Source organism: Cryptotermes secundus, unplaced genomic scaffold, assembly GCF_002891405.2.
Source record: "Cryptotermes secundus unplaced genomic scaffold, Csec_1.0 scaffold529, whole genome shotgun sequence".
Classification (NCBI taxonomy): Eukaryota; Metazoa; Arthropoda; class Insecta; order Blattodea; family Kalotermitidae; genus Cryptotermes; species Cryptotermes secundus.
The window spans coordinates 368580-393508 of record NW_019737988.1 but is presented as its reverse complement, the minus strand read 5'-3'; the positions used below and the strand labels follow the sequence as shown (position 1 = coordinate 393508).

The following is a 24929-nucleotide window of genomic DNA, read 5'->3' as shown; positions in this document are numbered from 1 at the left end:
CACTATAAAAGCAAAAGCTAAATGCAGGCTTCACAGTGTTCTGGTTTCATATTCCCCCCCCCCCAAGAAAAAACTAACAAAATCTGAATATTTGCTGAAGACCTACTATCACAAACTATTTAAAGACCCTGCATTATCCAGTGCTAAATGTAACTCCACAAATCTGCACTGCTGTTACATTGGTATTTAGTTGTATTATGTTCAAACCAGATTTCATTAAAATATGTACAATGACTAAAAACTTATTAAGAGAGCCAACCACAAAGTCATAATACTTGTAACATAAGCTTATCTTTCTTTATAAATAATAAAAATAATAAAAAGTTGAGAAGAAAGTCCTTTTATGATATGATGCTAATTCTTTTACACAAGGTTTCCCATGAATATACATACATTTTTTAAAATCTTTATTAATCTTATGCAAAATGAGCACAACTGGGACTACAAAACACAATGTGCTACATTAATTTATCCCAATGTATCTAATCCAAGTGAGTTAATGAAATGCCAAACAATTGTGACAGAAGAAAGACTTCTTACAAAAGAAGAGCTAAGAACAGTAAAAGTAAAGCAGTGCCAACCGATGCCATCCCAGATTCAGTACTGCATGGTTGCTCACCTGTGCTTCATGTGGCAAAGGAACCCAATGGGCAGCAGGCAGGAGATCTTCAAACTGAGCTGGAGCTGGATGAGATGCCTTAGTGGAAATATCTTGTAAAAACACGGACTGCTGGGCACTCGGCCACAAACCACTACTCAGCAGCCGAGCGAAGAACAGTGAAAAGAAATGATCCAGTGCAGGGCGATAGTCTTGGTTTGTGAAAGCACTAGCCAAAAAGAGAAAAATCTGTAATTACTAGCGACAACAGTACAAAGAAATTTAATTTGCAGCCTGTTTAAAAAACTACTATATTAACCAACTCACCAGTCACTGGGCAGTTATTCTGCTTACTGAAAATTCTAGGTTCTTATGGAACTGAAGGGTTCACTAAAGACATTACAAAACCACATCAATTGAACTTGGACTGTGCCTGATCAATCAAGTGTACATCATAGAAACCCATTTTTGTAAGTTCCTATTTTAGTATTATACTGCTCTCTCATCTAGGTTTAGCAGCAGGTCTCTTCCCAGAAGATTTTGAAACCAACAGTGTCTATGCATTTCTTACATCTACCATGCAATTTACATACCCCGCCCATCTCATCCACTCTAATCATTCTTAAAAACATTTCGTATAACCAATATTTAGTTCAAAATAATCACACTTCATAGCTATATGATTAATTGCAAAATTACTAATACAATTCATTGATTCAGTAAGCATGCTCTGAATGTGAAGGACCCATACTGATCGGAGCTGATTAAGGTTTCTTTAATTTTCTAGTATTGGGAGGGGGCCAGGATGCAGGCAGCCTGGTAGAGAAGAAGAAGGAACTTGTAAGGAGAAAGGACAGCACAATATAAAAAATACTGTTAAACAGTAGTACAATACCTTAAAAACACAGTATTTTATTTAATATATATTTTAAAGAAATTAGGGTACCACTGTTTATTATACTTACTGTGACAGGGTCTGGTAGTTGAATTGTAAACAACACACCAAATCAGCTGTTACCTGCACAGCTTCATACAAGGAACACCTACAAGAAATATTCAGGCATGTAAAAAGTCAGCTTTTCATTTCTGTATCCAAACACTAGACCACAGGTGAAATCCCAAATGAGGTCCAATAATGTGACAATGTGTCCACTGGCTGGGCCTGCTGGAACACTGGTGGAATGATGGTCTGAGAGGAAAAAATTATGTAGAGATAAACCTAAATCAACAACACTGTGATCATCACAATTCCTACATACTTAAACTATGCACTAAATCCTGGGCCTCTAGAGTAAGAAGCCAGTGTCCAGCCACTTTAGCTATGGTATGGACACAGAAGCATGAAGACAAATATGATATTAAACATTTTACTGGCAAATGATTTACTGTTACTGCCTCATATCTAAAGGAAAGACCTAGGTGTATATGATAATTAATCAACTGGTTTTGTTAAAACAACAACAGTGTAACTATCAGCTTTTCAAGGAGGGCTTTGCTCCATGGACTGGAGTGAGTGAAATAGAGTAATACTTAAGGAATCTTTGTATAATGAAGAAATGCATTGTTCCAGTGACATAATGCTTTTTATCTTCTTGAAACAAGAAATTTATTCTTAGGGTGACAAAAAATCTATTAATTGAAAAATATATTATTATTTCATGACCTCTGTTCAAAGGAGTACAGAACAGTGAACAGTATTCTGAATCACAAATATAAATCACTCCGTCCAATGTGACCTGTAAGTTTTTTACTACATGAAAACTTAACACCCTTAACAAATCAAACTCAAAAAAAGTATTCTGAAATTATAACAAATGCTTTATATGACATTTCTCAAGTTTAATGTTTTTTAATGTTTATATACTGAAAGTTCACATTATCTGTGCCCTCTTGTTTGTAGACTATGTTACTGACTGACTGACTCTTAAGTTATTTATTGTCAAAGTTTCAACTGCAGGAATCACAGAATATGGGATGATCACAAATGGTAAGCAGGAATTTGCCAAGAGGTTGTCACATCCTACTCAAAGTTTCTACACTAGCAATTAATTGGAGTGACCAAGAAGATCACATAAACCTTAGTCAGGATAGTGGGTACCTTGGCTGGGATTCTAACTGGATACTCTCTGAATACATGTTTGTATGACGAGCCTCCAATTATGTCATTCAATATTTCTCATCATCTGCCTCATTCCAAACGATTTCCATATTTTTAACAATGTGATGAAACATAAAGCTGAAGTAGATGTTCTAATGGCTGGATTTCATGACAAGAAAATGAAGCATGTAGCTGTTAAGCTGATAAATCTATTATATAATTTTAATTAAAATCTTTAGTTAAAAACAATGTGCAACTAACAGCCCCAAACAGCAGAGTCCTTCTTGAGAAGCCTACAGTGGCTCAGCTAGTCAAATGTACAGCCTCTTATGGAACCTGAAGGTTCAGTATTGTCTTCACAAAAGTCTGTCATGGACTCTATCCTGACCCACTACCTTATGATTCTTCTTAATACTGTTCTCTTCCATATGGCTGGATTCCCATGTGGTCTCTTCTTTTGAGTGTTCCAGTTTTCACTAATCTCATGCATGCTACATTCCCTGCATGTCTCCTCCTTAATTTTATCCCCTTTGTATTTATCAAAGACTACACCATGAAGCTCTTCAAAATGTAATCCTTTTTTCACCATCCACTAATTTCCTCTCTTTTAGATCTAAATTTTCTCCTCCAATTTCTTTTCATAAACCTTCAACCTACGTTCTTCTTGTGGGGTGAACAAACAAACGTTACACAAATACAAAAGAAGCAAAAGAGTAGTTTTGCTTTATGTGAAGTATATAATGTGACCAACCTGTTATCTGGCACTGCAAGCAGCATAAGTTCCTTTCCTTGAGCTGTGTACACCACATGGGTTAACTGACCATGCAGCAGAACAGTTGAACTGGAATACAGTAATGAACAACCACTTTCAGCTACCATTCTCATTTAATCACTGTTGTTTATTATTTTTATGTAGTTACAATACTTACCCAAATGGAAGACAAGTTGGAATCTAAGACGATCCCTTTCTGATAACAGTGTCTGCGCATATAACGTGATTTTATGTATTAATCTCACACAGTTACTTACTACAAGCACACATATGAAAGCAATAAATGTTTCAGAACACACTATATGTTACATTTCCTAACTCATTTTCTTATTTCCCACATTCACTGCCTTCACCATTCCCCACTTCAGCACCTTCACTGTAGTTCCCTTTGTGAGGGATCACTGCTTTGAATTTACAGCTTCAGTGTAACTTCAGACAAACTTATGATAGCTCACAGCTTCTGACCTTAAAACATATTTCTCATATCAGTTTCAGTGTTACTTCACAGCTTCTGATCTTAGAACACATTTGTTTCTCTCTCACCTGCTATGCTTAACAGCATGATACAGCATAAGTGTAAGCACTTACTATCTCTTAAAAAAAATATGCTAAAAGCTTACAGCTACTCAAGAATTTCCTATCATTTTTGTAACCCGAAGGTTCATTACCGTGTTCACAAGAGTCCTCCACTGGTCCCTATCCTAAGCCAGATCAATCCAATCCATACCATCCCATCCTAATATTGTTCACCCACCTACAGAAAGTACACCTGTCCAAATGTATCTGCTTTCTCAGTCTTCTAATGTGACATTCAAGCAAGAAGATATTACAAAATATGTAATTCTACTACACTTTGGTCAGTGGAACTTGGTGATCAGCTTCATGCTCTGGCTAATTTATCTATAGGGAAGAGCCCCAGTACCCAGTGGGTAAGAGGCTGAGTCAGCCCCAGAGCCAGTGGAATATAGTGACAAAGAGAGAAATAAAAACCCAGCCTCTGTTTGGAATCAAATGTCAATCAACTAGCCCGTAGCCAGTTACTTTAATGAATTATCCTGAGTCTTGGGAAAACACAGCATATGACATTAATAAAACACAAAACTGGTGGGAATGCACAATTAATGTTGAATGAGATAGGAAGATGTCCATAAGTAGTGAACAGATATAGATCTAGAACAAGATCATCTTGATCTATTTACAGGTATTGTCATAAGCCTGGAGACAGGAAGACCACACAGAATGTGACTCAGGATGGTTGGTATTTTGGGTAAGACCCAAACTTGACAACGGTAAATCACAAGTCTAGAGCATTACAACTACTTAACATGCTCATTTCTTCCTTGTGAATGCTTCACACATCAGAAGTGGATTCCTTCATCTAAGTCAGTGGGGAGGGAGTGGAAAGAAGCCAGAGAGGTCAGGGAGGAAAGGGGGAAAGAATTCTATCAAGAATTGCTCTTTACCAGAGATGACAGTACAGTATAGAAATTTACCTCACTGGTGGAGATGGTGCCAAATCAGGAAGCAGATGCTGTAAAGTGAGGAAGGCTCCTCGTACAGAACCTAGTGTGTTCTTCTGAAGAGGAGGTGGATAGCAATACACAACGCCCTGGTTCTCAGGACCTCCTTCAGTGAGGCCTTCCTGGTTGAGGTACAACACTCCAACTGGGAGCTCCCTCAGTACACAGCTAAGTTCATCTTCGCCTGTGGTTCCTAACAACTGTTTCACCAAATCTGACTGCTGAACTCCCTGCATACAAGAAAACTGTTTGATTTTATGATTAAAATGATGTGCCACCTCTGAGAATTAGAATGGAAATTAAATAAATATGGTACACATATTATTTGTAAGTATGATGTTATAAAATTATTTTTTTTTATTTCCATCATGCTAAAAGATATTTATAATAATTACTTCTGTACAGCCAAAATGATTCATGAGAATGTGACAAAAGAGATACAGTTTACCCTGTGCTTGAATAACTAGGCACCACACCCTGGAGATGTATAAGGGAGTTGAGGTAGAGCAGAATTCTTAATATTGGCACCAGATGGAGGAGGGTGGTGAGCTTCATGAAGTCCCTGCCACTTTACCTCAGGGAAAGAATCCACAGTACCCACTGAGCAGGAGGCTCGGTGGGACTCACAGCTGGTTTGGATGCTGTGGAGCACAGAAAAATCTCTTGTGCCTGCCAGGAATGAAACCCCAATTCCTCATCCAGTACTCTGTCGCTATACCGACTCAGATATCTGGCTCCCTATCAGAATGGGATGTGTGATAAAATTAAACAGGCTTTTACTTCTTGGTAAAGAATGAAACAGTGTATAAAGTACAGTTCTGCACATGCATGGAGCAACTGATCATAAAGGGATCCTTTATATAAGGTATTGTAGAGCGTGAGTTCATTGGATTTGTTTTCAATTTACCTAATCCTTCCAGCAGCACTATGGCCCTGAGGTCGACTCAGGGCCAACAGAAATAAGTACCAGGAATATTCCTGGAATGTTCTTGGGGGTAAAGGGAGGCTGGAGCGTTAGGCTGACAACCTTACTGCCATCTATGAGCTGACTGTATAGAAAATGTGGGAACCTCAACATCTCACAACCCTATGGGCCTCCATGGCCTGTTACAGGGATATCTTTACTTTTTTTACTTATTGAAGAGCTGCTCTGTTTCTGCATTTTGGAAAACACTCCTCTTGCATGGATAATGAATTACTGAAAGGCTTCTACTAGGAAGGGGTGATACAGCAGAATGTAGACAAACATCCATACTCAACTCTTAATTCAAATCTGTGATCCCAGTGTTTGACTGGTCCATGACCAGGCTTGGACATTGTGCCCACTGGGTCTGACTTCTTGTATGTGCTACTTTGCACATTTAAAGCCCATCCTGTGACCACTATCAGAATGTTTAAATAATATTCTAATGCATTCTCAGTCATCACTCAGTGGGATTATTAAAAAGAGAGACGGCACAATATCTACTTAGCTGTATGTTGGTCTCTACCAGGCCTACAATGCCTTACCTTTGAAGATACAGTTGAAAATATATTTTATATAACTGATCTGATTTATGGGAATCAATCTTTTGTATTTAAAATACCACTAAAGTTATACAAAAGAGAAATAATAAATGCATTTAGTATTCACGATTTAGGAACATTATTGTGAATACTGCAGAGAAGTTAAAACAATTAGTTACATTCTCTAATTAGAGGAATCCATTAATGGTTCATATAATTGGCACAAAAATTTCCTGCCTTCTATGGAACCTAAAGGTTCAGTACTGTGTTTACAATAGCCTCCCACCAGACACTATACTAAGTTGCATGAATTCAGTCAAAATTGTCTCTATTTTCTTAATATCCACTTTAGCGGCCTCTGTAGTCTAGGGGTAATGTTCCCACCTCATGACTCAAGATACGCGGGTTCAAACCCGGCGGAGGTTGTGGAACTTTTAAGGGCAGAAAAATTCAGGGAACAAGTCCTCTGGGAGGGACTTTAAGCCATGGGTCCCATGTTGTAGCTTTACGGCATGCAAAAGAATCTCATGCCTCAAGGAGGTCTCTGAGCCAAATTACAAGGACGTTTCCCGCCCAACAATAGTCTCAAACGCCTCTGGTAGATGGGGGAAGCATCTAAATACCGCTGAGCCAGTAGAGGCTGAACTTGCTGGCTGAGTCGGGACTGATGGCAAGCACCAGTATCAGTAGGGTATAGAGACTGGTAGAATATCACAGGGGGACATACAATAGACCACTGATAGTGTTGTTAATCATCAAGTAGCATTTATGGTTAAAGGATCATATCTTATGTTTCATGCATAAAACAATCCCTAGTTTTAGTGGACTCATTTTTAAGCTTAAAGGTTCATCTTATATGCCACTACATGTTGGAAATTATTACAATTTTTTAGTGTATAAGGTACAAACCTTAGATGGGCTTCCAAGTGACAACTGCTCTGTAATATCACAACCTGCAATTCGCTGCAATTTCAACTGTACCTGCAGAGAGAAGGATCAACTGAGAACATAAAATTGGGATCAAATTTTTAGCAGCACCATGTGGTATATAAAAATAATAGCTTACCTTACAGGGAGTGGTGATGTTTGTAAGAACTGAGTCAATGTTTTGAAATGTAACTTCATGTCCATCCACACTTCGTAACCAATCACCTATGATAAAAAATTAAAATTACTTTACATACAAATTATATTTAACTATCACTTTAGAATTACATAACCAGCTTCGAAATTTAGATCTTGTCTATCTTAACATCTGAGCACACTCTACAAGGGCCTTACCAAAGGAAATACTGAAGATTTTAACTCTTTATTGCAAAAAGAAATATGGCAAGAGAGTCGTTCTATCTCACATGTTAACTCATGCTTTAACACTTTTATGGACATGATCCTTTATCATTTTAATACAGCATTTCCAATAAAAATTGTTTATAATAGTAACTTAAGAAAAAAATTGATTACCCAAGAAATACGAATCTCATGTAAAAGAATGAGATTGCTAAATGGTTTTAAAAAACATAATAATCTTTTGAGGGATATGCAGGACTACATAAATAGATATCATTTCATTTATAAGAGAGTCATCAAAGATGCTAAAAGGATAATGACAAATATGTTTTAAAGGCTAAAAATAAACCAAAAGCTATGTGGCATGTAATAAATAAAGAAGCTGGAAAATCTTTGAAACATGATAAAAAATCTGAATTACATGTTGGAACTAATATAATATAAGATCCCGAAGACGGGGCAGATATGTTAAACAAATACTTTGTCGAAATAATTGATGATCTCTTGAATTGAAATAGTAGTAAAAATGGTAATTTTGCACAGGTGCCGAAACAAAGGATAAATTTCGGTCCAAAAACAATGTTTCTTTGTCCAGTTACTGAAGATGAAATAGAACGTGTAACAAAAAGTTTAATAGGCAAACTATCAGCAGGTTATGATGAAATTCCAGAATATCTAGTGAAACAATGTATAAAATATATTAAAAAACCACTTGTTCATATTTACAATGCCTCATTAAGTTCAGGCACTTTCCTAGACAGACTGAAAATAGCAAAAGTAATACCTATGTATAAAAACGGGGACATTCATGATGTCAAAAATTATAGACCTATTTCCATTCTATCAGTATTTTCCAAAATACTAGAAAAAATAATGTATTAGGTTAATACCTTTTTTAGTGGAAAATAATGTAATAACAGAAGCCCAGAATGGCTTTAGGAAAAAGAAATCAACAGACACAGCAAGTCAGACTTTTATTGAAAGTATACAGGAGGCACTAGATAAAGGAATTCATGTCATAGGATTATTCTTTGATTTAACAAGGGCATATGATGTGATAAATCATGATATATTATTAAATTATATTCATATGGCATAGAGGTGAGTCAGATCTGTTTAAATCTTATTTGTCAAATCGATCCCAGTTTGTTGAGCTTGGGGACACAGATTGTAGAAATCCCCTTAGACAAAGGTACACTTCTTTGTACGAAAGTGGATCAGTGTTGGGGCTGCTTTTATTTTTGCTGTATATAAATGATCTCACTGAAAATGTTTGAGGGGCAAAGTTGGTTCTGTTGCAAATGATACTAATTTGTTAATTACTGGATTAGATGAAGATGACCTTCAACATAAAATAAAAAACGTGATGAAAGAGTTAAAAATATGGTTCGCGAAAAATAATCTTAATAATAAATTTTAAAAAAAAAAAAAAGTTTGCTATGTCATTTCATCCAAAACAAATGACAGTTCTGTTAAGACCACAAATAAATCTTACAACTTTAGAAATTACATATAAATCAGAACTAAGATTTTTAGGTATTTACATCACAGAAAACCTAAAATGGGGCACCCATGCTTGATTTTTAAGAGCTAAGCTATGCAAAGTAGTTTATATGATAAAAACATATTATGGGGCGGGGACAATGAATGTGACAAACTCTTTAAACTGCAAAAAAAGGTCCTTCAAATTATCAGTGGGGTTCATAATTGAACATCATGCCGATAAATTTTTAAAGATAATATTTTAACATTGGCAGCACTATACATTTCTGAAGTGATATGTTTTATTAAAAAATATAAAGACTCTATGGCAAAAAATGTGGACATCCATAATTACAACACGAGAAGAAAACTAAATTTACATGTAAATCATTGCAATACAGTTCTTTCTAAGAAAAGCGTTATAAATATGGGTATCACCTTGTATAATAAGGTCCCTGAGCAGATAAAAAAAAATAACTCTTTTAAGAGGAAGTTAAAATCTTTGCTGTTGAAACATTCCATTTATTCCGTTGATGAATTTATGTCCCTAAAATTCTGAAGTGAGTGTGTTATGGTTTTAAGTTATGACAAGTATCTTGTCCTCACTTAATCTATAAAAGAAAATATTGAATGTTGGGTTTCTTTTGGTATTGAACTGTTGAAAGTGGGACGATGTATTGTATGATAGATTTGTATGAAATCTGTAGGTAATTAAGTTTCATAGTATTGCTGACTCATGTATGATATGTATGTTATTTTAATATGTAGTAATTTACTTGTTCTATATCTGGAGGTTGTATCTACAAATATGGATTCTTGGAACAAATACACTGATTGATTGATTGATTGATTGACTGATTGATCAGAGTTCAGAGACTCATCCAAAAACACATGGAATATATGTTCCAATACACATAATATAAATTTGGACATACTATTGCAATTTAACCCTGTCAAAGTACTTTCCTTGCAACTGAATATTCCAATTTTTGCAATCCTGCTACTTCTAAGACTGCCTAATACTCAATGAAATAAATAAATGCTGCAAAGGAAACAGAATCAGTTACAATATTAAGTTTTATACAATTGTGGCAGTGTCAAGTGAATTAGTTATATGGAACTGAATGTGAAGCAAAGTTAAAGGCTTGAATCTGAGCCATGGAGTATGAAAATAAGAGACAAAAACTGACTGCAAGAACCCGAGATAAAACAATTTCAACATACTTGCTGAAGACAGGAAGAAAAACAGTGACATATACAGACATGAGGCATTAATCATCCGTTTAGAGTATGAATGACAGTACAATACTGAACAAAGTAACTAGCAATGTAAATAAAATGTATATACACACGAAAAGTAAGACAGAGAAAGACATGAAGGAAGAGATCAAAGATGAGAGAACCAGATGTGCACTAGTTATACTGAACTTCATGATAAAGTTGTCCTGTGTGCTTACACACCATGTCATGAATACATATGGGGGAGTGGAGACAAAGCTCCATACATTAACACTGGCACTAAGAGCACGTGTGTGACCAGTTTCTTGTTCAGCTGCTTTACTCCTGGAGAAAGAACCACTGATACCAATCTGATATAGTGCTAATGGAGCCCAGAGCTTGTATGGGCATGGCAACAATGAGAAAAATCTGGGCCCCTATCATGGACTGTGCACTTTCTGTTCAGCCCACAGCCAGTTACACAGCTATCTCAGCTACATGATTTTGTAAAAAAGTGAATAATTATAATGTGTTTATAAAGAAAAGCAGATGAGAAACAAAAACATTTTTTACAATCAAAATGTTTAAACTGGATGCTCATTCTACATTTCACGAAAGCTACCTTCATGACAATACATAACCATACATAAAGAAATATATTGCCACGTGTATGAGTGACTATATATTGGATTTGGATGGGTAACTGGATTTATTAAACACTTATACACAACTTGTAACTACAAGTAACTACAGCACTATCACTGATTCACACACTTTACAATTCACTATAACATGCAATAAGTTTTTCAGTCTGTTGTCTCTTCACCTGTCGTCGCTCGGTAGCAGATTCCAGTGGTGGATGTTCCCTTTACTCTGGGTTGCTGAAATACCAGCTTCTTAACAACAATGGCTCACAACTATTTCAGTATGTTGCAGCCATCATCTAGCAATGACCACTATTTACAGAGTCACCACTTAGAAGAAACGGGTCTCCATGATACAAAATGCTAACATCAGATACGGAAATTTATTCATAGCTAAAACCATCTACTTCAAATGGTTCTTGTGTACATACCAACTTTTATACTGCGATGTTTAATGGCTTGACCATTGGGAATGAATCCAGCAACCATAATACGTGTCTCATCGGCAAATGTACTGATAACTAGTCCAAGGAGAGTCTCACACAAGGTTGCACGGCGGCCAAGATTGTGACAATCTTGTGGATCAACTGAAACGCTCACTTCACGAGCCTCACCCTCCTACAAGCATAAGAAATATATTTAATTTAAAACACACACATAAAAATACAAGCATAACAAGCTGATAACTGCATTTGGCAATGATGCTTTATCCTCTATTTAACAATGAGTAGTACTGTTTAAAATCAATACATATTAACTGACAACATTCTCTTCAGGTGACATCCATTTTGTAATCAGGCTTCTGTGGCAAAGCTGTACAATCTGATCACAGAGAAGAGGCATACCAACATGACACAAGGAAACAAATCAGAGTGTAAGGAATATACAAGAGCGTCTACAATGAAATTTCCTTATTTTGAAGATGTTTTGAAAACAGGTAAATGTTTTTTCAAGTGTTTAGTGTCTCCTGCATATGATAGGAGTTCAATTCCCACCTAAATTTTTAGGCTACCTCATGGGCCACTGTTGGGGTGCTCTTGTCATTTCAGGCAAAGATGCTGCTAGCTTACGAGAAGGTGCAAGTTGTGTAGTTTTCTGAGTTTAATTCCAGTGTGAGGGTGCAAAGGGAGCTTCATTGTATTTATGAGAAAGCAGCACCAGATGCTAACACACAAAGGGGATCAAAGCATGGCACAAGTTCCTAAAAACAGGGAGCATCTTGAAAGGGCATGGGGGAGGCTGATGTGTCTCTGATGAGAACGCAGAAAATGTCCATACAGCATTCATCTGAAGTCCAAGGCAGTCAATTTGTTGGGCTTCACAGGCACTGCAGTTGCCATGAGCAACTGTGCACAAGATTCCCTGAAAGCAGTTGTGTCTCTATGTGTACAAGGTGCAGATTCTGCAGGAGCTGAAACCAAAGGACAACCCATGGCAACACAGTTTTGCCTGTGACATGCTTGACTGAATCGGCGGACACCCCAAATTTCTGTAAAACATCATGTTTTCTGACGAGGCCACTTTTCATGTCTTTGGTGCTGTAAACAGGCAAAACATTTGGATATGGGGATCACAGGAACCATACAGCATCATGGAACATGTGTGAGACAGCCCGAAAGTGCACGTTTGGTGTGGCATCATGTGCAAAATGGTCATCAGACCGTTTTTCTTTGTGGAGAAGACTGTCACGGGTAGTTCATACCTGGACATGCTGCAGCTCTATGCCTTTCAACTGGAACACCTGCAGCCAAATGTCTTTTTTCAACAAGATAGAGCTCCTCCTCACTGGTGGCTACACATGTGGCGAGCTCTGAATGCAACATTTCCACTCCGTTGGGTAGGATGAGATGGCCCAAAGGCTTGGCCTCCACATTCCCTTGACATCATGCTGTTGAATTTCTTTTTGTGGGGCTATGTGAAGGACAGAACTTATGCTACTAAAGTGTGAGACCTTTGACATCACCTGGCCCAGATTGTGGAAGCTGTTGGTACCATCACTCCAGACATGTTGCAGCCTACCTGGGCTGAATTCGATGACAGACTAGATATCCTACATGTCACCAATGGTGCTCACGTAGAAGTGTATCGATTTTTTAAATTAAACTTTGGGTGCTGTGTGACTGATATTTGTCAATAATCAGACCATATCTACATTCCTTACTTCGTAAGAATATGACAAAATCAAGGCGTTTCATTGTAGATACCCTGTAATTCATATGCAACATATTTAAATGTTCTAAATAGACTATTACATGTAATTAATAATTAATCACAGCACATGAAACTGTACACTGTCATATTCACCTGCCAATCCTGGAATGTAACTTTATTGATGGTAGCTGTTCGGATATTAGACATCTCACATGGAGCCTGCACTGGCTGACCTTCTATTCCTGTTGGAATAGCCTTATTGAACCTCCGTTTGCTGTTTCTTCTTCTCTGTATAAGACGTACAAGCTTGCCTATCACAGGAAAGCATGCAACATTTCTATCATAAATGGTACAAATGTCATTTCCTACCATTACACACAGAGCATTAAGAATAGAGCATTCGTATCTTGTCTTATGGACTTTTAATTCCAGCACCACCACATGTAAAAAGCGAAATGTTTCACAGGCTTCCCCATAAAGAACTGAAACATAGTTATACCTCATGTGTATGCTGGTAAGCAACTTGCAGTTTACGTGTTTGCAGAGAAGTTTTAAATTTTGCTCCAATAACACCACCATACACTCATCTTTTTATTTATTCTTATGTACTGTAGTTTGCATAGGAGAGATAATGTCTGTGCAGTAAATTGTACAGGTATGTTACATATTTCCATTTCTTCACATGAGGGCAAACTAACCACTTCAGGATGACAATAACATTATAAAGGTCTGTTTCAAAATGTGATCAGATATGGACAATACACTTCATTTGAAGTTTGTACTATTCTTCAGTGACCTAGATCAGTGTCTCTTAATCCAAACTGCATTCCAGATTGGTAAAACATCTAAATTCTCTACTGCTGACCATTGAAATTATAGTTATAGATATATATTCAATTCTTAAATAAACACAGTGTTCATGCTATGTACACTATACAGAAAGAGTGTTGAAAGGCACTGCATGTAAACAGGATCATCTTTCGAAGAAAGTTGTCTTCTGGGTTTAGGCACCGTGTATTCTTCGTTTTGGCCGACGTTTCGGAGGAACGTAGCGCCTCCATCTTCAGAGCAGTTGAATAGCTGCGGAGAGCAGTAGCTGTGGTGGAGGCGCTACGTTCCTCCGAAATGTCGGCCAAAACGAAGAATACACGGTGCCTAAACCCAGAAGAAAACTTTCTTCATTGTCATCGCCGTGAAAACCTCAAAACTTACAGGATCATCTTTCCTTAACAGTTTTAGGAAAGCAAATATCTTAGGTAGTAAAAATTTCTGGACTGGTAAACATGTGCATCAGACAAGTGCCAGTCTGCAGACCAGCAGTTACGACACACTGGCCTACATTATTCCACTATACAGTACAATGCTGCTGCCACAAGTGCATCTTCAAACTTTCCAATCCTATACTATTACATGAGTATGAATCATTGTAGTTTCACTTGTATGTCCTGATGGAATGCTGAGGAAGAGGATACTTGAGAGTTGAGGGCATGTGGGGGAGTCTATACAGAAGTGGGCAGTTTGCAAGATGCTACAGTTCTCACCAGTAGATTTGTATCGACAATAAATGAACATATGCAAAAACAGAAACAAAAGTGTTTCCACTCTTGTTTATCCTAATTAATGGCAACTACAGTTTTAAAATTTAAGTTTCAGTTCTGATCATAAACTAACTTGGTATGCAGAACAAAACAGGTTACACATAATCCAGTATCAAAAAATTTCTAATTATAAAAACTGTCAGATTTAGACCTACTTGACATGACAAACCTTTTGCAGTATGCCTATTCTGATGAAGTGACCCTAGGTACTTCGCAGTATCTGCCTTTTCTGTTGGCTCTGCAGAACCATGTTCTGGTTTCTCAAGTGGAGTGGACTCTATGTAAAACAGCTCTCCTCGAGGATCTACTGCCAATTCCCAGTCTAACTCTGATCTTTAAAGACAAAGAAGAAAATTATTAAAGAGCCACACTAAATAATATATAAAGATATTCAAAACAACTCATGCAGAACACTGACATGTACATCATAAAAAATGGATATACCCGTAAAACAACCTTGGATGTATTAATAAAACAAAAAGATAAAGTATAATTTGGTTTCATGTCTTGCTTATATTGGCCTAAAAAGAAAAAAGCCTAACATGACACCAGGAAGAATAAAATTTTAATGCTAGCTCTTGCAAAGCAGAAATATAAGTAATCCTATATTCCTTTTTTATAAATCTACGTCAGCCTTCCACATCTATCACAGGCCCATATTATACATCAATTTACCTTATTTGTACTTTGCAAGTAATTCACCAGATTCTCTAAGAGAGAGAAGCCAAGCTTAATGTCTGTATTGTAATCTTATCTCTGCTAGCATTGTAAGTTGAAGCAGTCTGAAACTTCTGAAAAAGTGACTCATCTATGATATTATAGAAGGCTGCACCATAGCTCAAGCGGTTAGTCACTGGCTTCCCACAGCGGCAGCCCGGGTTTGATCCTGGCTCTGGTCAAGTGGGATTTGTGGTGGGAAAAAGTGGCGCTGGGGCAGGTTTTCTCCAAGTACTTCAGTTTCCCCTGCCAATATTCATTCCACCAAATTCTCCATCATCATAATTACCTGGGGCAGACTACAATAGGCCAATCAGTGGCTGCCGTGCGAGCAGACCCAGTTGGACTCCACCCCCCACTAAGTGAATTAAAAAAAAGTGCTATTACAAAATGTATACTAATATCCAAAGTAAACAAAATTCTCACTTGGAGGGGAAGGAATGGCAGATTCTGATTGCAGATCTCTGGAAAAACCCCATCTGATACATTAAGTATAGAAGTCAGTTCATGTCAAGTCTGGCAACAGCACTGCCACCAATAGGTGTTTTCCAACTAGAAAATTGCACGTACATGCTAAACATTAGTTGTCTGTCATGTAGGATACTTTCTTGCAACTGACATTTAAATGCCATACTATTAAGTTTAACAGGAAGCTGGGACAACATAGTCAGTAGAGCGACTGGCTATGGACAGAACGGCCAAGGGGTCGGAGTTTGATTCCCAGTAGAGTCAAGAATTTTCTGTTCTTCACGTCTTCTAGACTGGCTCTGGGGCCCACGCAGCCTCCTATCTAATGGGTACCAGGGGCTAAAGCGGCCAGGGAGTGAAGCTGACTTCTCACCTCCAACTAGAGCTGAGGTCAAGAAAATGTGGATCTATACACCCACTTTCCCAGATGCCTTCATGGTATAGTGCTTAATTAGTTAAGCATAGACAGCTTTACTTTTTTACCTTACTAAATTTAACAACTGGAGGTCTAATTAGTACCATGGTTGCACAAAAAGTGATTAACCACATTTTCTTGAAGCATAATTTCCAACAGAAAATAATTAAACTTTCAGTAGTGTGTCAGGGTTCTAGCCTGTGTTTGTTTTCAAATATTCTGACATATCTATCCAATGAAAAAGGAGCAACCACAGAGATAATCATAAAAAAGAAGCTGTAACTGAATTTCAAACAGCAGTCAACAATGGGGGGGGGGCAGACATTCACATTGTGTCATACCTCATATGACAGTAAATCTTCATAGTCACCATCCTGAGAATGTCAAATGTTACAAAAATAGGATTATTAGAATCAAAATGTCAGTGCCTTGTGGCATATGTGTAACTTACCCACTGCCAGAGTCTGAGGCAGCACATGATGAGGAACTGCAACTCGAGCCAGTTCCACCCCACCATCCATCTGACTGGCTGCAGGATTCTTCTTCTGAACTAGATCCACCATCAATTCTATATGGTTCATTTTCTGACACAAACTCTTTCATAAGGAGAGCCTGACTTTCTCCATTGTCATCCATTTTCTTATTATATTTCCTTCCTTGAGAACAAGACGGGATGATGATGGCGATGATATCACCAACCCCTATTTATTTGTTTGCCCCCCTTTCAACATCTGAACCAAACAACATATTTTCAACAAATTTGGCATAAATGTTATGCCACTGGAGGCAAGTTTATATGGTACTTTTTAATTCTTCCGAACGGCAATAACCACACTGTAGCCTTGTGAGATTTTTGTTAACATTTTTATTGACTGTAAAACATCAACATGATGGACAGGGAAAAAAATTCATTTAGGTTTCCGTTATAAAATAGGAAATGGCGCTACATCATAGGCATTCTTACAAACAATGCATGAAATACTCCTAAAATTAAATTAAGTGCATGAACTTTTGGGGGTGTATCTATCGGCACCATTGGTACTGTCTGCAATAGTAAATGTTATATACAGATTTCTCTTTAGGAATAACTTAGTACTCAACTACGATATGCTATGTTGCTCCAACTCTCCACCCATTTCCAGCCCGGCAAGCTAACCCATTAGCTGTTAATAAATTGCAAATAGATTATGAACATACATCTATTACTTATACGTCTCATTAAGAAATATCAACATACACGAACGCGAACGCGCGAACACCCCATTAGAAATCTTCCTGAAGTTCCTGAACTCCTGCCATCTACATGCAAACCGAGAAAAACAAATATCCAAGTACAGTATAAGGGAAGCATTATATTTCTCGGCTCTGTCGGTGGAGTACCGTGATTTAAAACTGCTTGTACCAACATAACGACACACACGCGCGCGCAATTACGTGAAGTCGCATTTAATCCCCGCAACTCGGACGGGAAAAGTAAATAGCCAAAATTAAGACAGATGATACAAACCATCACACTGAGCCACTAACGTTCTACCACATTGTTCTCTTCAGCGTATTTTGCCCCGCGGTCAAGGTCGTCAAGGTGGAAGGCCGAAATAAGTCGGAAACAGTCGAACAACCATTCACTGACAGGAGGTACCATCAATCTTTTTCCATATATTTTGACTTTTCTAACTTCCAGTGTATTCGCTACCAAGTAATGTGAATGGGTTTTACAAAATATAAATTTCAAATTTTGAACTTTGGGCATGTCCGAGAATTCATTTTTACACGAAGGGCCTTGCGGGGGGGGGGGAGGTGCAGCGTGCAGAGGCAGGGTCAAAGGCATGATCGGGCACGATGACCCCACGTGGAAGTACATTTACCATGGCAGTTGCAATATCTCTAGAAACACCGGGTGGGAAATAGTTACCTGTTACACCAAGTGGAACTGATGACGTATGATGGGTGACCATGAAGATGAGAGTTGGTGACAGTAAAAGCATCCATTGCTTTATAACAGGAGGCAAAATGGTTATGAAGATGGCAACCATATTTGCCAGCCTTGAATCCCTGCAATTCTTGGCTTTGGGCACATCGCTTTGATTAATTCAGCAGTAGATTACCACCCAACTAAAACATTTCCAAGCATCTGTCCATTACTGTGGAGACAACATCGAACCACATAAGGTACAATGCAGCCAATGGCCCTACACCAACAACCCTCTTCTGAACCACCCAGTTTTCAGTTTTACACCACTGGGTCTGTTGCAGTGCCACCATATTCCCCATATTACCTCAGTGACCCTCTTCACTGCTAATTCTCCCATATTCTATCTTCAGTCAATGAATCAACTATTTGACTCCAATAGCCTTTTTAACCTTTCTGAGTCACTGAATCACCCAAATTACTCTCTTGGAACTATAAAACATGTCGGCAACCATAATTCAAATGCAGTTTCAACTTACATCCAGAGCATAGTATTCAGCATGAAGACAACTGTCTATTGTTCTCTTGTATGAGGATTTTCACTTTGTTGATCAGTTCCATGCCTCTGTACTTCATGGTGGCAGGGGCGCCACTTGCTGTATACAAATTCTGCCGATGAATTAGCATGCCTGACAGCCAATAATGTTCGGAATGAAGTAGTTACAATTCACAGATCACAGGTTCTGAAAATGCTATCTCTCTACGTTGATATCTTTTACAATTAACTGTTTCGTTAAAAAACACAGGTACAGCAATCCTTGCGCTTACAGCACACCAAACACCAACTTTCACTGAATGGAGCAGGACTTTGTGGGTTCAATGTGGATTCTACAAACTCCAATAGCGATTATTTTGTGTATTTATGTATCCCTAAAAATGAAACCATGCTTCATCAGAAATAATGTCAATTGTAGATCAGTCCCACCTTTGACGACAAACTGTAGAAACCAACTGAAAGATGAACCCTGCTAGATGGATCACGCGGTTGCAAGGTGTGGATTACTGTTCTTTTATAGGGTCTATAATTCAGCAATTTTGTTGCCGTTCTTGCACTAGAATTTGACACTCCAGTAACTTGAGGCAGACGTTTCAGTGATTTTCTAGGTGTATATTTCTATGTCATCTAACTTCTCCTCAGTAAGCACTTGGCATTTATGCTTTTTGTTTCTTGTATAATACAAGTTCCATTGTTCTAAGTTTATTCACTAAATTGTGAACTGTTTGTCTGCTGGGAAATCTTCCATCACAAAATTGTGTTTTGCACAGATGTCATACAGAAATACATGTTGCTCTAAAGCAGGCATGTCCAACGTGTCGATCGTGGGACGATTTTTGGTCAATCTCATACGCCTATAAGGAAATTATACGTGAAAAGCATGTAAATTCACTTGTAATATAATATGATTATATTCAGATTTTGGAGGGAAAATACGTATTAGTCATTCCTAGTTTTCTGTTCTTAACGAAGAAGGTAAGTCTGTACTTTCAATGTATGTTACTTTTACAACAAACATCATGTGTCTTGTTATTTTTACCAATATTTTTGCTTAAAGCAAGGTACGATGATAGGAGGGGGTGGTAGATCACTGGCAGTTTTGACACTAAAAAGTCGATCACAACCTGTTTGAAGTTGTACATGCCTGCTCTAAAGTAAATGGCACCATAACATACCACACTGCTCACTGTATGTAACTGAGAACAAATGGCTAATGAAACTGATAACTGCTGACAAATCATATAGAAACTCTCACACATTAATGTAGACCCCACCACCAGAATCTCCATTTAGGAATCTGGAAACAATGGTGTAGATTTTTAATTTTTTTTATCATACTCATTTATTGTTTCAAATCCAAGAGTTTTTAGTAGGTTTAGATCCTCTATAAGATTTACATTCTTTTCACCTATAAAGTAAGTAAAAAGTAAAGCTATCCCTGTAACAGGCCGTGAAGGCCCATAGGGTTGTGAGATGTTAAGGGTCCCACATTACCTTGACAATTGGCTCAAAGATGGCAGTAAGGTTGTCAGCCTTACGCGCCGGCCGCGCTTCACTCCCCAGGAAAATCATTTAATTAATTCCTGGTACTCATTTCTGTTAGAGGCTGAGTAAAACCCCAGGGCCTAGTGTGGCCGGAAGGATTAGGTCAATTGAAAAAAATCCAATGACCTCATCGGTTCTACACTGAGATTTATATTAATATGTTTCTGTATGTCATTTGGAGGTAGAAATGGAATATTTTAAAGGTTCTCTGGATTATTTTGTTATATTTCCTCATTTAATCTATACATAGTTATTTGTCTTTATTCTAGTTGTTGGCTTCAAATTTTATACAAATTTAGAGTCCTATGACATCAAGATGCTGATCACAGTGGCCGTGCGGTCTAAGGCCTGAACCGTCTTTGCCCGCTCAAATACTGGGACTGTGGGTTAGAATCCCAATCGAGGCATGGTTGTCTGTGTTGTTCTGTGTGTAGACAGTGGCCCTGCAACAGGCTGATCCTCCATCCAAGGAGTCCAAGGTCCAAAGGGCTGTACAGCCATAAAGAAAAGAAAAAAGATGTCAAATATACGTGTATGTTCTCTTTTCCATAAAGTTTTTTTTGGAATTTGTGTCCACTGCAAGTGTATGTGGGTTCGCTTTTGCTTTGTATTCGAATTTCACGTAGCAGTACTTCTAAGTTCACATATTATTCTCCTAGCAGACTGATGAATGTTAGGAAGTTTTCTTTCATTTGTTCTAAAACACTGCATCCATATTGGCAATGCATATTTCAAGGTGTGCCTATTCACTGTAATGTAAGTTAATCTACTTTTCTTGCTCTATGAAAATGTTACTTATGCATTTCTTAAGGGATAATGTAGGATCTAGTATGACTCCACAGTATTTTGGGTATTGTTCATAAATTTAAGGCTAGTTACTTAATTCCAGTGTGGTCTCTATGCACACAGGTGACTGTTTACTGTTACCTTTGATTTCACTGGATTTAATATAATTTTCACTCCTTCCAGAATAATATGTCTGCTGTTAAGAGTTTTTTTTGTAGCTGGTTTTGAGCTACTTTCTGATTAGTGCGCACGATTCTGTACTGAATTCTGGATATCTTCAACAATTCATAATAGAGTAGAATAAGCATACTATTTCTTTCTGTATATAGCTATAATAGCCTTGTATTATTTAAATCATCTTCCTGTTGTGTGTTTCATGCACTGTACTCAGATTCATAGGCATTACTACAGGAATTTAAATCTATTTCATAAGATCACTTCAACTTGTTCTGTGGACTAATGAGCAGGATACCCTCTTTTCATTTATAAAAAGTTGTACAGAAATTGGGTTAAACATGAAACTAGCAATGCAAATGTATTAGGAGCTGTAGATGATGCAGTACAATTACAGACAATACACTCCTAATTACTGAGTAGCTGGTTCATATATTATGCTCAAATATAAATTCACAGAGTTAGCGACTTAAGATCTGTGCATATTTATTCCACAGCAAATAAGGAACTCCTAAAATATGTAAAGTCAACAAAAAGTTTCTTTGAAATAACTCTAAATTAATGTAGCATTTTAAAACATATAGTTAGTTATGTATCTGTACATATTCCTGTCATTACTGTACTCTAAATATAATCTATAACAGCACTTCTTAGATTTAAAAAAATACTTTGTTCTCATTTTATCATGTTAAATTGTTCCTCCAGAAGTGTTTGCATCTGCAACCAGAGTGCTCATAAACTTTAAAAAATTAGCCTCTATAGGAAATGCAATTTATCCTACTTCTTAGAATACAATAGGTATAATACAATTCAAACTAAACCATCATGTTTGAAGATTATGATTAATTCTATCATCAGAATATCTACATACACTTTAAAATATTTCCTTAATTCTTGAGATCATTATCCAAAATTGAACAAGTAAAAATGATAATACATATACTTTAAACTGTTACTGAAGGAAGCACTAGTCTTCTAGAGGTAAACATTTATCTTGCAATGTAATAGATTCATTACATTTTGTGTCCCCACAGGATATTTTACACAACTTCATGTACCAGTCATTTAAAAATGTACATTACATATGTTTGTGTACTTTTATGTCTGTAAAATGTCACTGAAAGCATCTAAATTAAAACTACAACAATATACATATATATAACAGCTTCAGACAGACAAGTAGGCACTTAATTTGCCAATTATCACATTACAATACACAGATCTTTACATCGAAGTATAGCTCCAAAATCTTGATTTTATCATAATTAAATAGGCTAGTTTGGTTTGCATCTCTGTAATTATCCAAACAACCTTTATTTTAATTTACAGAGTAAGTCTTAAGTTATTACACTATACAGTGAATGGGAGCATTTATGTGTATGTTCGTGATGCTACTAAAAATCCTTTCCAATGTCAAGTTCTCAATTAAACATATAAATACATCTGCATGAAAAATAACTTCACATGTTCACAAAGCTGTTTGTAATTTGCTGCTTTAGGATGTTGTGTCTGTCATGTGAATGCTCTCCTTACACACAGAGGCATCCTTATGTGCTAGAGCAAAAGGTTCATCACACTGATATATATAAAATTTGTTCAGCTTTGATGGTCTTTTGGAGAGTACATAAATTGTTCTGAGAATACTTCAAGTGACCACACAGTGAGTCCCAGAGGTTTACCTACCTACATATTTAAAGGTGCTGTGAATTTCCAGATTCCTGCTTAGATTTTGGGGACAGTAATGCATGAGAGAGAGACATATAAATCATACATATGCATATAGTGCACTGAAAATAATCAGTGATCATTTAACAAACTGGATTATATCAGGGAAACAATATAAAGGTTACAGAGGTATGCCTAATCACAATGCTGTGGCCATCAATGAATGGTTATGTTTTTTCAACTGTCTTTAATGGGAGGATTTCTGGAAATTATAATTCGGAAATGATGTGGTTATAGTCTGTTTTAAGAAACAATCCTACAGTTTTCCTGGATGGAATGAGGAAAGTCATAAATACCTGAGTCAGGATAAGACTCATACCCAAACCACCAAAATACAAAGCAGGAGTGCTAACCACTCAATCAAGACAACGAAGACAAGAAATGTTATAAAATGTATTATACAGCAAACAATTATTTCTTAATTATCCTTCGAAATTTGTATGTGTGTGTAGGGGGTCAAAAACACAAGAATCCCATATTTCCTTGGATCACAGCATCTTTAATCCTTATCTGCAAGGCAACTTTTGATGACGAAGTCACTGTAAGCCAACACATACTGGGTGTCCTAGAAGTCACTTTATCAAGACAGTGGCGTGTTTAAGTGCGATTATTTTCACTTGAGTTCAGATTTTTATTTGCAACAGGTGATAACACTGTGCTTACACTTTTTTGTATCAGTTGTTGTGCTGTTGGTGTGTTAATTTGCATTTGGATATAATGGAAGTAGTTTTTTCCTGAAATGTGGGTATAATCTTGGTAAAGTGACTTTCAGGACACACTGTATACAGACATAATATTCACATCTGTGTAGACTTTAGAAATTAACATCTGTATTTTGTTTCTTGTTCATGGGATGATTTTAAGTCTGTAATCTTAATAGCTAATAACAAGTATTCTAAAGGTATATTGCCGAGATGGAATATAAAATGAAAGTAACTGTTGTAGTATGTAACAAATCCATAACATTTATTTAGTTATCTTTATATATCTTTTGCTTTCATACAATATTATCCATTCCTCTCTCTGTTTTTGTCATCTCTACACTGGTAGCTAGGCGAGCATAACCAATTTTATAGAGCAAAAGTATCTATATCTACAGCTGTTCCACTGCCTGGCAACCATTCAATTCATAAAGTGATCACTTATACAGTACCATATTGATAAATAACAGAATCGTGGTCAATGGGAAAATGTATTCATAAGATTGTCATACTAAATGAGCAACTTCATTAGTCAGTACCTGGAGAAAGATGACATGCTGTTGCTAGCTGTGATATAGGCTAGAAAAGGGGAGATGCTGACAATACCTGCCACAGTGTATGAGTAAAGTCAGATCAGCTGGGGGCGGTGGGAAAAGGCAACAACATACTATAACATGCATATTTTTGTTAACAATATTACAAACACAAAATTACACATTTTAATTTGTATTTCCTTTCACTATAAACAAATAACCATTATGCTGTAGTCTAAGGATGTTCCTCTGTTCTGTTGCAATATATTGTACTGTTTTGCAGTTACAGGAAGACATACACACTGCACAAATTGGTGGCATGTATCCAAGGCCTACCAAATCTTCTTAAGTGTAGGTAAAAAAAAATGGCAAGTTGTAATGCTCTAAAATCTTTTAGATGATCATCCACAACAAAGCTGAGTTACAAATCAGAATTTCAGAGATCTGCTCTGTTTCCATCAGGATTGATGTGGAGAATGACTGCACATCATGATACACGTATCTTAGCGAGCGTGATGTTCCCTTT

The 24929-nt window shown here is 37.1% G+C and overlaps 1 protein-coding gene across 5 annotated transcripts in view; it reads right to left on the bottom strand.

Annotated features, from left to right (window-relative positions):
- LOC111870633 (protein inturned) overlaps positions 1 to 18060 on the bottom strand; it is a 34101-nt gene extending 16041 nt beyond the window's left edge. The window contains exons 1-11 of one of the 5 annotated variants that reach the window (XM_023863086.2): positions 17982 to 18060; positions 16926 to 17346; positions 15044 to 15207; positions 13430 to 13587; positions 11557 to 11743; positions 7561 to 7646; positions 7404 to 7475; positions 4962 to 5233; positions 3448 to 3537; positions 1564 to 1641; positions 620 to 827 (exon numbers count right to left, since the gene is read on the bottom strand). In XM_023863086.2, coding sequence (XP_023718854.1) covers positions 620 to 827; positions 1564 to 1641; positions 3448 to 3537; positions 4962 to 5233; positions 7404 to 7475; positions 7561 to 7646; positions 11557 to 11743; positions 13430 to 13587; positions 15044 to 15207; positions 16926 to 17110 — 1500 coding nt within the window. In that variant the 5' untranslated portion in view covers positions 17111 to 17346; positions 17982 to 18060. The other 4 variants (XM_023863089.2, XM_023863088.2, XM_023863087.1 and 1 more) reach the window with 4 other exon arrangements.
- Between the last annotated feature and the right edge of the window lie 6869 nt (positions 18061 to 24929).